Source organism: Mytilus edulis, chromosome 1 (assembly GCF_963676685.1).
Source record: "Mytilus edulis chromosome 1, xbMytEdul2.2, whole genome shotgun sequence".
NCBI lineage: Eukaryota > Metazoa > Mollusca > Bivalvia > Mytilida > Mytilidae > Mytilus > Mytilus edulis.
In genome coordinates this window covers 107,638,590-107,654,855 of record NC_092344.1, presented here as the reverse complement: position 1 = coordinate 107,654,855, position 16,266 = coordinate 107,638,590, and the positions used below count along the sequence as shown (strand labels likewise).

Below are 16,266 nucleotides of genomic sequence, written 5' to 3'. Positions count from 1 at the left end.
TGTCTTTCATTTCAATTTTTTTTTGTCAAATTGCGTCATCTTTCTGGACCTTAGACCGGTCTAGCTATGAAAATACAGATTCGAACTGAGAAAAATAGCCCATAAAACACATGTAAAAATTATTCTTGATTTTCTTATAAACCATCTTTGAAGGCTAAATTTGTACTCAACTGTCTAAAGATGAATTTTATTGCACAATAACATTTATATTTGAAAAATCCACAGGGGCCAAAATGAAAAACCAAACTCCTAACTGTGAATTACTACTTACATAGAATGAATAGCAATACTCAAACCGTAAAATCATAAGCTTTAAGTTAAAAGGTCACCCAATTCAAAAGGTAACCCACGGCCTGATTCCTACAATGACGAATAAAAACAAACACGATAAACAGCCAGGCATCACCATGCAACAATTATCACTGGATATCAATTACTAGTTCTTGACTGACTTGGAGATACACTCAACTGACGGTGTGTGTCTCATCCCCTTTGTTAATATATTTTGGTAAATAAAATAAAATCTCAAAATCAAATAATGAATGTTTTAATTAGCACAAATATACACATATTAAATCTTCAACAATAAATAACAATTGAATAACAACCTATAGAACTATTATGTTACTTAAGCACATACGTAGAAATGTTCAGGATAAATGTTTATCAACAAGTTATAATCTGTACTGTTGCACTGGTTTTGGTGAGAGTCCGTTGTAGTACTGGTGAACATAACCAGGATTCATGACTGGTGATAAAGAACCATATTCATACATGTACGGGTTAAACATTGATGGTAATGCTGAATAGTTTTGGTGAAATCCATGTAGTTGGGATGGTTGACTCATAGAAGACTGTAGATCTGGAATAGGCCTTCCAACACTAACAAACTTTGATAATTCTGTTAAGTCGTTGTAGCCGAAGCTCTTGATCTGACGTTTCTCTTTCATTCTGCGATTCTGAAACCACCATTTTATCTGTACTTGACTGAGTTTGAGTTTCTTGGCAAGCACGGGTCTGTCTTCAATAGCAAGGTACTTGTGTGTGATATAGTATCGCTCTAATTCAAAAACCTGGGAGTTGGTGTAGATGGTTCTTGCTTTCTTTGTGGGTTGATTGTTGTTTTCATAATCATCCGAGGTAAAACTTGAAGAAGAGCAATGTTTAGATTCTGGTGAAGTTATGTTATCCTCTGAATCGTCGGTAGTAGATCTTTTTCTTTTTCTCTGTATGGGCAGGTCATTTGCCGTTGAACTAGTAGAAAAATCGTTGTTTTGAGGTTGGAGGCCTTTCAGTGTCATGTAAAATTCGTACAATGCAGTCTTTGACTTAAGTGACTGTTGAGCCTGGCTGCTTTTAGATAGTTCTTCTATACTGAACGACTCTGGTATGAACGCCATTTAGATGTATTCTGTGATTTCAATAATTTTACTTTGCTTCTTTTTTACTTCAAATTTATAATGACTATTTTTTTTTGGTGAAAATCCACTATATATACTCTTTGCATAGAATTCTGATCACATGTCAACATCTTGATTATCATCTTGTTAAGTATTCAATCAAAAATAATTATTAGCAATCAACAACCAAAATTTGATAACGGGTTATCATCTGTCAACTCAAAGCGCATTTTCATTATGACAGATACGAGTTAAAATATATTATTTACAATTAAGTCAGGTAATAGATAAGTAGATTACATAGCAATACAAAAAGTAAGTAAATATTGATTGGTACTAAAGAAATTGTAAATGTAGAAGCTTGGATTACGAGTAGGCAATCAAGATCAAACCAAGCTGACAGATGCCACTGAATTAAATCGTTTTCTTTTTCAATTTCCATATTAGCTCTTTAAGATAAAATTGATAAAAAATTCTGTTCTGACTTACACTCTGGTAAGCTTTTAATACTTATGTATTTACCTTATTATTCGTTTATTGTTTGTTTTTGTTTTCTATAGAGTGTAATCAACTATTTCAACAACTAATGTAACTAAAACAATCGAGAAGAAAAAAATCATATACCTCTTTCATTTCTGAAGTACTTTTTTTTTTTTTAAATCGGTTATAAAATAGAATGCACGTGTATAGAGTTTTTAGACAATCGTCTTATACTGACTATTCCCAAAACGCTAAAAAAATTGATGTTGTAGTTAGATAGTTAATTTCAAAGGTCAGGGTATAGTAATTTGACTATGTCACATGTTTTGCTGTATATGTAACTTCTGATCGTTGATAAAAACTGAAAATCGATTAAAATTCAGTTGTCTCTTCAAATTATTTTCGGAAATACTTTTTTTTTAAAGAGAGGCATATTTGAATAGAAAACACATAAAGTCAACGGTAACCGATTTGTTTTAATCGTCAAATATCAAATGCATAAATTTTTCATGAATTTGGTGATTTAGTGTTGATCTATAAATTTCCGTTTTTATTGGGGCGTTAATATTCATTTTTTATTAGATTTTGTAAATTACTTACTGGAAGGAAAACACAATTTAAATAATTTTCACACAGATACAAACAAGCATTTATCTTACGAGGAGAATTAAGACATATTTGAAATCCTGTTTCCCCCCACCAATTAACCATCACATCCTTTCAATTTTCGTTTAATGGTTTGTAGGCCCCAGAGGGGTAGCTACTTTTAGGCAACAAGGCAACAAAAAGAGCAGATAAAGATACATAAATTATATAACGTGTATTCCAAAGTATCGAGAGTGTTTCAAAACATTTGAATTCTCTATCCTTTTAGCGAATATTCTTCAATCAACTTAAAACTATAATAATTATCTATATTTTCCGAAAAAAAACCAATAATGTGTATATTTTAGAAACGGACAATGTAAACATTGTAACAAATTTAAAGTGAATCGAACAAAAGGTTCGAGCTGGAAAACTTTTTTGATGCTTGATTTTGGTTTACGTTTAATAGATGTAATTTTCAACAGTAACATGGCATTCCATTGGGAACCAACCGATATACACTTCCACCGACATTCACACGAGGAAGGCCTAAGAGTTAATCGGTTAAATAAAAACCACCAATACATTTCGCAAATCTATAAAGTCACAGGACCGAGAGTTGTTTTTAAACTTGTATATCATCGAATTTCGGTATAATGTAATTTCTACATCTTGATGACCGTGAGGACATTCCATTGTTACAGTATTGTTGCCGACGAGATTTCTACTTACGTAGCTTTCGTGTTTGACTGTTATCGATATTTATACGCGGACATTTTCGAGTCCAAAATATCGCTTGTTATAAATTCATTTCTTCAAGGAATACTCATAACAATATTTTTGTTTAGAACATAAATTAATTATATGAAAATGTTTTGTCGTTATATATTTCTAATCTATATATAAGTAAATAGTTATTAATGGCATCTAAACACATGTACAGAAAAATTGTATTCATGTGCGTAGCTACGTTTACGTCAAAACACCCGGGCGTACACTTGAATTTTGAAAATAAAACAAATAATCGACATAGAATAAGGAAAACAGGTCAAAAGCACATCAGCCTTGTGCTTCTTTTTTCAATGGATTGTAATTTTGAATAAAAAGGGACTAAATTAAAGGAGTAGGTCCGGTAAGGACCGATTTTGGCCTCAAATTTCAGGTTCATCTGACGAAAGATTTTGACCACTTTTTAAACACTTAAGTGTCTATTTTATTTGAATTAATTAGTTTAAGTGAAAGATTTTAACAGATTTAGGCATTAAAAACGATCCGATTCAAGCTCAAATATGAAAAATCTACCTAATATGCCGAAAAATGTCACTTTTCAGATGGTTTTTGGTAAAAATTAAAATTTAACTAAAATGCTAGAATTATGAGGATTTCAGTAATTTAGCATGACTAAATGGTGCTAGTAGCGGATATATGTGCATTGTATTGTCAAAAACAGCCCATATTTATGTAGCAGAAGCATTCTATTGTCCAATAAATAACTAAAGGTTTACATTTTAAAAATTTTGTAAAACTGCTATATTTTGGGGCCAAAAAAGGGTCTTACTGAACCAACTCCTTTACTCAAATAGATCATTTAATATATTTGTTCGAATCTTTTGTAAAAGTCTTAATCTACTATGAATTCTACGTACTTTTTTTTATATTTAAAGCAATTCACTATCTGCTCAGATTCGATATGCTGTTTGTATTTTTGGCGAGCCTGTGATTTATGTCCCAAAAGCGAGACAAAGCGGCGTCAATATTTAGGTTCCGAATGTGGATAAAGTCTTTTGAATGACTCTCCGTGAAATTTTACGAAAGTTGGACAGAAACTGTTAATGATCAAAAGGGTATTCAGAGTAATATAATGATGCAATTATATCTTTAATTTGGCGCGAAGATGTAGGGTGCGAACGTGAAAGGGGGCGAACATGAGTGGGTGTGAATGTGAATGGGCGCGAACGGACCCGGATTCCCCATAGACTCAGCCGCATATGAAATACACAGCAAAATAACCGAGTTCGACTCATAATGGGAAGAAGAGAAGAAGAAAGTGCACAAAATCTATTTGACAACACAGTTACAGTAAACGGTCATCAACACAAACATGTACTTGTGTGTCAACTGAGTCTTCTTCTTTATAATTCAGCACTCCATCAACATACTGATGATAACGTGCCGGGCACTGATTTTACTATGCCGCGCTTGCGTGGGATCTAATTTTTATTTACAGTGAATAATATACAAAAAAATAAAAATAAAAATTCAACGTAATTTCTTTTTCTTCTGTTTTTGTACTATACATTTTGGTTAAAACTATATACATTGTAGGATTTATTTAAATTTTTAGATGTTTATTGAGAACAGAAATTGGAATTTGTTCTCGGAAGCTTTCAAGAGTAGTACATTGAACTGCAGCTACTGGGAGAAGGTTCCATTGTAAGATTGTTCTGGGGTAGAATGAGTACTTGTATGAGTCTTTAGTGGTTTGTATTGGTCTGAAAGAATAAATATGTGAATGTTGACGTGTTCTTGTATCGGATTGTGTAAGTAGGTCTGTCGGGTATATGGCTACAAGATGATGTATAATTTTGTAGAAGAAAATGATGTGGGTTCTAATTCGCCTTTTCTCAAGTGTTGCCCAATTTAATGTTTGCAGCATTTCAGTGACTGAGCTTGTGTTATGGTATCTGTTGCAAGTGTACCTTGCTGCTCTGCGCTGGACCATCTCAAGTTGATGTGTTTGTGAGTTGGTATGTGGGTCCCAGACGCAGCTGCTGTATTCTAGCTTTGGTTTTACTAGTGCAATGTATGCTTTTTCTTTGACTGTTTTAGAATTAACTTTTAAATTTCTTTTGATAAAGTTCAGCTTTTGTGTGGCTGCAGCTGTAATATTGTTTACATGTTTGTTCCATTTTAGGTCAGTTTGTATAGTTATTCCCAAATATTTTGTGGATGTTTCTTTTTGTAATACATGTTGGTGGAGAGTATAGTCAAATTTTATTGGGTTTTTCTTGGTTGTTATCTGAAGGACTGAACACTTGTCTGGATGGAATGACATGAGCCAGTCCTTCTCCCATTTTGCTGCTGATGTGAGGTCTTCTTGCAGTTTTTGTGTGTCTTCTTTGTTTCGAATTGTTTTATAAATTATACTATCATCTGCAAATAATCTGAGGGTACTGTGTTTCATGTATTCATTGAAGTCATTAATATATACAAGGAACAGGATCGGACCCAAGACTGTACCTTGGGGAACACCAGATGTTACGTTAATTTTGTCCGACTGAACACCATCAATAATGACCGTTTGTGTACGGGATGTGAGAAAATCTTCTATCCATTTTAGAGTGTTGTGATCAATGCCATAATGTTTCAGTTTGTAGAGAAGTCTCTTGTGAGGAACTTTGTCAAAGGCTTTGGCAAAGTCCATCACAACTATGTCAGTTTGGATGTTACTGTTGTTATTTTTTGCTAGTTGTTGGATGAATGATACTAGTTGGGTTTCACATGATCTAGATGCTCGAAATCCGTGTTGAAGGTCGTACAAGATTTTGTTATTTTCTAAGTGGTCCATCATACTACTGGCTATGATGTGTTCCATGATCTTACAAAGTATGCATGTGAGAGATATGGGTCTATAGTTTATTGCGTTGTGTTTATCACCTTTTTTAAAAACAGGACAGACGTTTGCATGTTTCCAATCTTTTGGGATTTTTCCTGTGTCAAGTGATTTTTGGAAGATGTAGGTGATTGCAGTTGAAATGTCACTACTAAGTTCTTTAAGTACTGTTCCGCAAATTTGATCTGGACCAGTTGCTTTGTTAGGATTTATCTTGTCCAGTAATTTTATTACACCCTTCTTGGAGATGGTGATCTTATTCATTTTTGGATAGTTTGATTTCCCTTTATCCGGAATAGGTTCACTTGTTGTTTCTTCGGAAAATGCTTTTTGAAACTGACTATTTAGGATGTTAGTTTTGTCAGATGTATTGTCAGGAAGGTAATGGATGTGACACAGACAAAGTATCTAGACAACAAGGGGATGTAAACTAAAAGTAAATCTGATGTGGCATAAATTTCTATCTAGGTATCTACATTGTACATTAATACAATTGTAAATTATTAACCTATGATGGGCCTGTCACATAGTTCGAGTCACAGCCACTTGTTGACCTTTTGCATTTTATACATTCATTGATACTGGTATTCGACAGTCTAGAAACAAGTGCCAGTGACTATAGTTTGGGGTTGCAAATGTTGGTCATATAATTTACAATTTGTACCTATAATGATGATAGCAGTTATCCCCAATAACAGTGTAATAGCGTAAACAGGGAACAGGGACATCCCTGTCTGTTTACTTGACGGTTTCGCCTCCATATTTTGGAATTATTCTTTCAGATATTGACGTTTTTCCTCATATGATAATATTGACGGAAACGGCTCATGTGATTAAAAGGGAGAAAACTCGAGTTGCCTGATTCTGACCGGAGTTACAAAATGTTATGACCATAAATTATCAAAGCTCTGGTAGTTCTATAAGGACGTGTCCTTTCACTCCACTGAATCGGTAAATTATTAAAGATGTGATATCTTATGGTATCAATAAGAAAGGTAAACATATTAAAATCTGCCCTCATAAACTTTACCATTTCCTTTTCATTTCTTTCTTGCAAATTAAGCTTTCTGCTTGTCACGGTCACTATATGTGCATATACATGTGTCAGAATCTCCCATAAATTTTATACACAACTGTTAAAATATCATTTCTTTTTTACATCTTTATTGCAACAATCTGCATTTATTTGTTATAAAATTATGCAAAAAAAAGGGGGGGTTGTCACATACTTCCCCAAAATTTGGTCAGGAGTAGAATTTCAAACGCTTGAAGTAATACCTTTTCTGGAACTGCTTACATATTAAGAAATTCAATAAAAATCATGTCTTTCATTTCAATTTTTTTTTGTCAAATTGCGTCATCTTTCTGGACCTTAGACCGGTCTAGCTATGAAAATACAGATTCGAACTGAGAAAAATAGCCCATAAAACACATGTAAAAATTATTCTTGATTTTCTTATAAACCATCTTTGAAGGCTAAATTTGTACTCAACTGTCTAAAGATGAATTTTATTGCACAATAACATTTATATTTGAAAAATCCACAGGGGCCAAAATGAAAAACCAAACTCCTAACTGTGAATTACTACTTACATAGAATGAATAGCAATACTCAAACCGTAAAATCATAAGCTTTAAGTTAAAAGGTCACCCAATTCAAAAGGTAACCCACGGCCTGATTCCTACAATGACGAATAAAAACAAACACGATAAACAGCCAGGCATCACCATGCAACAATTATCACTGGATATCAATTACTAGTTCTTGACTGACTTGGAGATACACTCAACTGACGGTGTGTGTCTCATCCCCTTTGTTAATATATTTTGGTAAATAAAATAAAATCTCAAAATCAAATAATGAATGTTTTAATTAGCACAAATATACACATATTAAATCTTCAACAATAAATAACAATTGAATAACAACCTATAGAACTATTATGTTACTTAAGCACATACGTAGAAATGTTCAGGATAAATGTTTATCAACAAGTTATAATCTGTACTGTTGCACTGGTTTTGGTGAGAGTCCGTTGTAGTACTGGTGAACATAACCAGGATTCATGACTGGTGATAAAGAACCATATTCATACATGTACGGGTTAAACATTGATGGTAATGCTGAATAGTTTTGGTGAAATCCATGTAGTTGGGATGGTTGACTCATAGAAGACTGTAGATCTGGAATAGGCCTTCCAACACTAACAAACTTTGATAATTCTGTTAAGTCGTTGTAGCCGAAGCTCTTGATCTGACGTTTCTCTTTCATTCTGCGATTCTGAAACCACCATTTTATCTGTACTTGACTGAGTTTGAGTTTCTTGGCAAGCACGGGTCTGTCTTCAATAGCAAGGTACTTGTGTGTGATATAGTATCGCTCTAATTCAAAAACCTGGGAGTTGGTGTAGATGGTTCTTGCTTTCTTTGTGGGTTGATTGTTGTTTTCATAATCATCCGAGGTAAAACTTGAAGAAGAGCAATGTTTAGATTCTGGTGAAGTTATGTTATCCTCTGAATCGTCGGTAGTAGATCTTTTTCTTTTTCTCTGTATGGGCAGGTCATTTGCCGTTGAACTAGTAGAAAAATCGTTGTTTTGAGGTTGGAGGCCTTTCAGTGTCATGTAAAATTCGTACAATGCAGTCTTTGACTTAAGTGACTGTTGAGCCTGGCTGCTTTTAGATAGTTCTTCTATACTGAACGACTCTGGTATGAACGCCATTTAGATGTATTCTGTGATTTCAATAATTTTACTTTGCTTCTTTTTTACTTCAAATTTATAATGACTATTTTTTTTTGGTGAAAATCCACTATATATACTCTTTGCATAGAATTCTGATCACATGTCAACATCTTGATTATCATCTTGTTAAGTATTCAATCAAAAATAATTATTAGCAATCAACAACCAAAATTTGATAACGGGTTATCATCTGTCAACTCAAAGCGCATTTTCATTATGACAGATACGAGTTAAAATATATTATTTACAATTAAGTCAGGTAATAGATAAGTAGATTACATAGCAATACAAAAAGTAAGTAAATATTGATTGGTACTAAAGAAATTGTAAATGTAGAAGCTTGGATTACGAGTAGGCAATCAAGATCAAACCAAGCTGACAGATGCCACTGAATTAAATCGTTTTCTTTTTCAATTTCCATATTAGCTCTTTAAGATAAAATTGATAAAAAATTCTGTTCTGACTTACACTCTGGTAAGCTTTTAATACTTATGTATTTACCTTATTATTCGTTTATTGTTTGTTTTTGTTTTCTATAGAGTGTAATCAACTATTTCAACAACTAATGTAACTAAAACAATCGAGAAGAAAAAAATCATATACCTCTTTCATTTCTGAAGTACTTTTTTTTTTTTTAAATCGGTTATAAAATAGAATGCACGTGTATAGAGTTTTTAGACAATCGTCTTATACTGACTATTCCCAAAACGCTAAAAAAATTGATGTTGTAGTTAGATAGTTAATTTCAAAGGTCAGGGTATAGTAATTTGACTATGTCACATGTTTTGCTGTATATGTAACTTCTGATCGTTGATAAAAACTGAAAATCGATTAAAATTCAGTTGTCTCTTCAAATTATTTTCGGAAATACTTTTTTTTTAAAGAGAGGCATATTTGAATAGAAAACACATAAAGTCAACGGTAACCGATTTGTTTTAATCGTCAAATATCAAATGCATAAATTTTTCATGAATTTGGTGATTTAGTGTTGATCTATAAATTTCCGTTTTTATTGGGGCGTTAATATTCATTTTTTATTAGACTTTGTAAATTACTTACTGGAAGGAAAACACAATTTAAATAATTTTCACACAGATACAAACAAGCATTTATCTTACGAGGAGAATTAAGACATATTTGAAATCCTGTTTCCCCCCACCAATTAACCATCACATCCTTTCAATTTTCGTTTAATGGTTTGTAGGCCCCAGAGGGGTAGCTACTTTTAGGCAACAAGGCAACAAAAAGAGCAGATAAAGATACATAAATTATATAACGTGTATTCCAAAGTATCGAGAGTGTTTCAAAACATTTGAATTCTCTATCCTTTTAGCGAATATTCTTCAATCAACTTAAAACTATAATAATTATCTATATTTTCCGAAAAAAAACCAATAATGTGTATATTTTAGAAACGGACAATGTAAACATTGTAACAAATTTAAAGTGAATCGAACAAAAGGTTCGAGCTGGAAAACTTTTTTGATGCTTGATTTTGGTTTACGTTTAATAGATGTAATTTTCAACAGTAACATGGCATTCCATTGGGAACCAACCGATATACACTTCCACCGACATTCACACGAGGAAGGCCTAAGAGTTAATCGGTTAAATAAAAACCACCAATACATTTCGCAAATCTATAAAGTCACAGGACCGAGAGTTGTTTTTAAACTTGTATATCATCGAATTTCGGTATAATGTAATTTCTACATCTTGATGACCGTGAGGACATTCCATTGTTACAGTATTGTTGCCGACGAGATTTCTACTTACGTAGCTTTCGTGTTTGACTGTTATCGATATTTATACGCGGACATTTTCGAGTCCAAAATATCGCTTGTTATAAATTCATTTCTTCAAGGAATACTCATAACAATATTTTTGTTTAGAACATAAATTAATTATATGAAAATGTTTTGTCGTTATATATTTCTAATCTATATATAAGTAAATAGTTATTAATGGCATCTAAACACATGTACAGAAAAATTGTATTCATGTGCGTAGCTACGTTTACGTCAAAACACCCGGGCGTACACTTGAATTTTGAAAATAAAACAAATAATCGACATAGAATAAGGAAAACAGGTCAAAAGCACATCAGCCTTGTGCTTCTTTTTTCAATGGATTGTAATTTTGAATAAAAAGGGACTAAATTAAAGGAGTAGGTCCGGTAAGGACCGATTTTGGCCTCAAATTTCAGGTTCATCTGACGAAAGATTTTGACCACTTTTTAAACACTTAAGTGTCTATTTTATTTGAATTAATTAGTTTAAGTGAAAGATTTTAACAGATTTAGGCATTAAAAACGATCCGATTCAAGCTCAAATATGAAAAATCTACCTAATATGCCGAAAAATGTCACTTTTCAGATGGTTTTTGGTAAAAATTAAAATTTAACTAAAATGCTAGAATTATGAGGATTTCAGTAATTTAGCATGACTAAATGGTGCTAGTAGCGGATATATGTGCATTGTATTGTCAAAAACAGCCCATATTTATGTAGCAGAAGCATTCTATTGTCCAATAAATAACTAAAGGTTTACATTTTAAAAATTTTGTAAAACTGCTATATTTTGGGGCCAAAAAAGGGTCTTACTGAACCAACTCCTTTACTCAAATAGATCATTTAATATATTTGTTCGAATCTTTTGTAAAAGTCTTAATCTACTATGAATTCTACGTACTTTTTTTTATATTTAAAGCAATTCACTATCTGCTCAGATTCGATATGCTGTTTGTATTTTTGGCGAGCCTGTGATTTATGTCCCAAAAGCGAGACAAAGCGGCGTCAATATTTAGGTTCCGAATGTGGATAAAGTCTTTTGAATGACTCTCCGTGAAATTTTACGAAAGTTGGACAGAAACTGTTAATGATCAAAAGGGTATTCAGAGTAATATAATGATGCAATTATATCTTTAATTTTCCCGCGTTTTAAGGACAAAATGTATTTCTTTCTGCAATTAATAAGTGGTCGCAGTTTGGGCTTACATTTTGTTATTTCTCAATTACATTAACTACTTGTCGAACCTTGGTCGAATTTGATGAAAATGCCGAATAAGCTTTTTCTATGACTAATGTCACGGCTAAAGCTAAAATTTTGAAAGTATTTGTTTTCGTTCATTTTTCTGTTCTTTTTTGATAGAAAGATAGCCGCTCTTCTTTACGCAATTAATTGTTTAACATGCTCAATTTAAACCTTCATACATTGTCGTGAAATATTCCAGATAAAAAAAAAATATCATTTTTTTTTTAAAGGAATGATAAATTGATTCACTTTTTGTGGGAAGAAATCCTAGGTGTTCCAGATTTTTTTTATATTGCACATCTTAGCCCTGAAATATTTTGTTTGTGTTCATTAAAAGGTGCTTTTGTCGATTGTATGGTCACTCACGACACCTTTAAACTTATTTAAAAGTAATATTGGTTTGGACGTTTTCTCTAAAACTAATGACCATTAAGCTAGCTCCCAGTTTAACACGATGAACAAGTTAACATATTACAAAATTTAACCAAAACAAATAAACCATTTAGATTCAAAAGTATGTTGCTATCAATGATTTTTACCGACAGGAATCATTATGGGATCTCATTCATATCATATCCCTCGCCGTAAAGTTGGGGTGTACACGTAAAATGACCCATCTACGCCACTGGTATTAACGCACGCGGAAGAATATCTGTTCTGTTTTGTTCAGGTATGTATCTCCGTTTATATTCGGAGGACTCCACTTATCCGTTGAGCAATTTTAAATATTTACTTCAAAAAGGGGATATCTTTATATTTACAATATATTAGTATATGATTCAAAAATAAAATTAGTTAAGGTGAATTTTAAAATGAAGGTTTGTAATATTTTTGGTGCTTTAAATATTTTTAGAATAGATATCAATTAAAAATAGTATGTATACATATCACAAATTGCGGCAATATGTTTCAACGTTTTGTGGGAAAATAGGAATGCCTGCTCAATTTCAATCTATTAGAAATTATGGAATTATTACAATTGAAAGAAATTTATATATAATACATGTAGCTGTTATATGCAAACATTTTAAACATTAATATAATATACTCATGACAATAAACCAGAGTATACTTGTATCACAATATAATAGTTATAACGGTAACATTGAATTCCTTGTCATTTATTCATCATCCCCGCTCGAACTTGTCTCAAATATTTTTTTTCTGATACAAGTGCTTGTGACCATCCACTAAGCTGGTTCTCGGCTGACTACTACACTTTGTTCATAGGGTCATACCAGTTGTTTAAGTGAAGCGAATACAAGAAGATTCCAGTTTAACCATCCACAAAAACTTGCGGTCATCGGATGTTCAGTACTTCAGTACTTTGATTGTGAATGGCAAAGATAATATTCTTTATTTTTCTTATGATGAGGCATTGTCTTGCAATGCGTACCGAGAATAAAACATTTTGAAACAAAACTTTGAGGGTCCATATGAGGGCTCTTTGAAAGACATGCTGTCCATTTCCAGAATTATTCTAGTTAAAATTCGTGGTCATTTACTGATCTACATATTCTGCAAACACTATTCTATTGAATATAATTACTTGTTTTCTTCATCCCTTTGATGACAGACAAACAATGATCAAACGTGTATAATTATCGATTTTAAAAAAAATATATGCTGTCCATTTCCAGTTTTTATTTTAGTAAAAATTCGTGTTCATTTACCGATCTAAATATTCTATTGAATATATTACCGATCTACATATTCTATTGAATATAAATAGAGAATATAATATATATTCTAGATGTTAACTACACAATGAAAATGTGATTTTTTTTTAATTTCGCCATCATATATTCATTTGATCATTTTCACATTGGCGAATGGGTATTTCCTTTACTAGAGCAACGAGAACCTGTGAAATCAGTAGTAGGAGATACTCTACCTTCCCGATCGCGACACGGGGGAAAGGGCAATTAACTAAGGTCTCTCCGTTTTTTCGTGGTATTCGTGTTGATCAGCTTCAGTTTTATGTGTAGTGATTTGTGAATAGCTGTTTGTATTTTCGTTTCAGTTTTTTTTTAATTTTGTTTTTACATCGTATTGGGTTTTTTTTAAATAGATTATCTTTCCCTTTGGATCAGTTTTTTTAATTTGTTCATGAGCACAAGTTTAAGTAAGATGTCTTGATTAGGTGTTCCCGATTTGCGTCGTGTTGCAGTTGCAAATTCTTCCTAGATAAACAATACAACAATAAACATACATAATAAATAGATATCCCATGTCAGAAACCTGGTGTTCAGTGGGTGTCGTTTGTTGAGGTGGTTCATAAGTGTTTCTAGTTTCTCGTTCTATATATATAGATGAGACCATTGTTTTATCTGTTTGGATGATTTCAAACGAAAAACAATTTAGACCCAAAGACAAATAATAGAATTGATCTATACTATATGAAAGCGACGGTATTACGCATACGACAACAAAACCGAATAAGGTAGACAACAAGAATGTAACTTTTCCCCTTGTTCATACATTTTGGCAAAAAAGACAAAATCTTGAAATCGAATATAAATACATGTTTTAATGAGCACATATATACACATATCAAATCTTTAACAATAACAATTGCAAAACAAACTATGACAACAATAGAACTATTATTTTACTTAAGCACATATGTAGGAATGTTCTTGAATAATGTTTATTAGCACAAGTTATAATCTGTACTGTTGCACTGGCTGGGGTGAAAGTCCGTTGTAGTACTGTTGAACAGGATTCATGACTGGTGACAAACAACCATATCCAAACATGTACGGGTTAAACATTGGTGGTAATGCTGAATAGTTCTGGTGAAGTCCATGTTGGTGTGATGGTTGATTCATAGAAGACTGTAGATCTGTATTAGGCCTTCCGACACTAACAAACTTTGATAATTCTGTTGAGTCGTTGTAGCCGAAGCTCTTGATCTGACGTTTCTCTTTCATTCTGCGATTCTGAAACCACCATTTTATCTGTACTTCGCTGACTTTGAGTCTCTTGGAAAGGACTTGTCGGTCTTCAATAGCAAGGTATTTGCAGGTGCTGTAGTATCGCTCTAGTTCAAAGACCTGAGAGTTAGTGAAGATGGTTCTGGTTTTCTTTGAGGGTTGTTCGTGGTTCTCAGAATCATCAGAGTTAGAACTAGGAGAAGATGAATGTCTAGATTCTGGTGAACTGATGTGATCTTCTGAATCGAGGAGAGATCTTTTTCTTTTCTTCTGTATATGCTGTTCAACTGTCATTGAACTTGTAGAGAAGTTGTAGTTCGAATGGTGGTTGACTGATGGTATATAGTATAAGTCGTAGAATGCACTCTCTGACTTAAGTGGCTGCTTAACCCTGCTGCTTTTTGATAGCTCTTCAATACTGAACGACATAGGTATGGACGCCATTTCGATTAATTCTGAGGTTGCTACAATGTTACTACTGACTGACTAAAGATATGAATGAAGAAAAATAGTAAAAATCCAGTATATATACTCTTTGCAGTGAACTCTAATCATCTGTCAACACCAGGATTATAATCGAGATTATAAACCAATCAAAACTGATCATTAGCAATCAACTAATAATTGATTAAGAGGTTATCATCTTTCAACTCAAGCAATCATGTTCTTTTATAACAGGTAACGAGTGTAAACGTTTTAATAAGATCTAATCATCTACCTAGGACCTCATTAATACAATCAACTAAAAACAATAAATAAATTCCTGAGTAGTATACTCAAGAAATTGCCTATAGTTATCATTGAAAGCTTGGGTGATGAGTTCGTGGTAATTATAAGATCAAACCAAGCTGACAGATGACACTGAATTTAGAAATCATCAAACTATTTTCTTTAATTAATAAAAAACACTTTATTGGAATACTGAATCTTCAATGGGGAGTACTGCACCTATCTTACTCTTCTACGAAAGTCAAGATTGTAGTAAATTTACGGTGCTTAAGATTATATAAAATTTTGACATGTTTTAATTTATATAAAAATACTTCAATTGAAAAGGGTAATTTATCTCTTGTTTCTAAAATACTGTTTTAAAATGAATATCCTCAGAGAACACAAGTAATTACAATTCCTTGGAGAACATCGTAAAATTAGTGAACAATAACAGGTGTCCTAAAATTGTCGATTTTCTCCTCTGTGCTATTTCAGACCTCATTTCAAACTCCTATGGTAAAACTCCAAATAAACCGTGATGTTGAACTCGCTTAAAATGGATGTTGTTCCTACCAGAGACATATATGTCTCTGTTCCTACTAAATCATTTCTTAGAACATTTCTGTATTATATGTCTCTGCTGCTATAGTGTTAATTCGTTTTTTCAAGGATTTGTATAGTCTCACTATACAAATCCTTGGTTTTTTGTATGATTTATTTAGTCAGTGGTTTTTTTTCGGGGGGGGGGGGGGGGGGAATAAATCAA

At 32.7% G+C, this 16,266-nt stretch overlaps 4 protein-coding genes across 4 annotated transcripts in view; all 4 read right to left on the bottom strand.

Moving 5' to 3' along the window:
* Nucleotides 1-16,266, bottom strand: part of LOC139517322 (uncharacterized) — a 204,817-nt gene that overhangs the window by 24,959 nt on the left and 163,592 nt on the right. The gene's annotated exons all lie outside the window — the stretch shown is intronic.
* Nucleotides 675-1,400, bottom strand: LOC139497546 (homeobox protein Hox-B3-like). Its single transcript, XM_071285801.1, has one exon. The coding sequence runs from the start codon at nucleotides 1,398-1,400 to the stop codon at nucleotides 675-677; it is 726 nt and encodes a 241-aa protein (XP_071141902.1).
* LOC139497392 (homeobox protein Hox-B3-like) lies at nucleotides 8,075-8,800 on the bottom strand. The gene has a single exon (XM_071285633.1). It carries the CDS (start codon nucleotides 8,798-8,800, stop codon nucleotides 8,075-8,077), a length of 726 nt encoding a protein of 241 aa, XP_071141734.1.
* Nucleotides 14,366-15,270, bottom strand: LOC139520397 (homeobox protein koza-like). Its single transcript, XM_071312990.1, has one exon. The coding sequence runs from the start codon at nucleotides 15,231-15,233 to the stop codon at nucleotides 14,517-14,519; it is 717 nt and encodes a 238-aa protein (XP_071169091.1). The 5' UTR covers nucleotides 15,234-15,270; the 3' UTR covers nucleotides 14,366-14,516.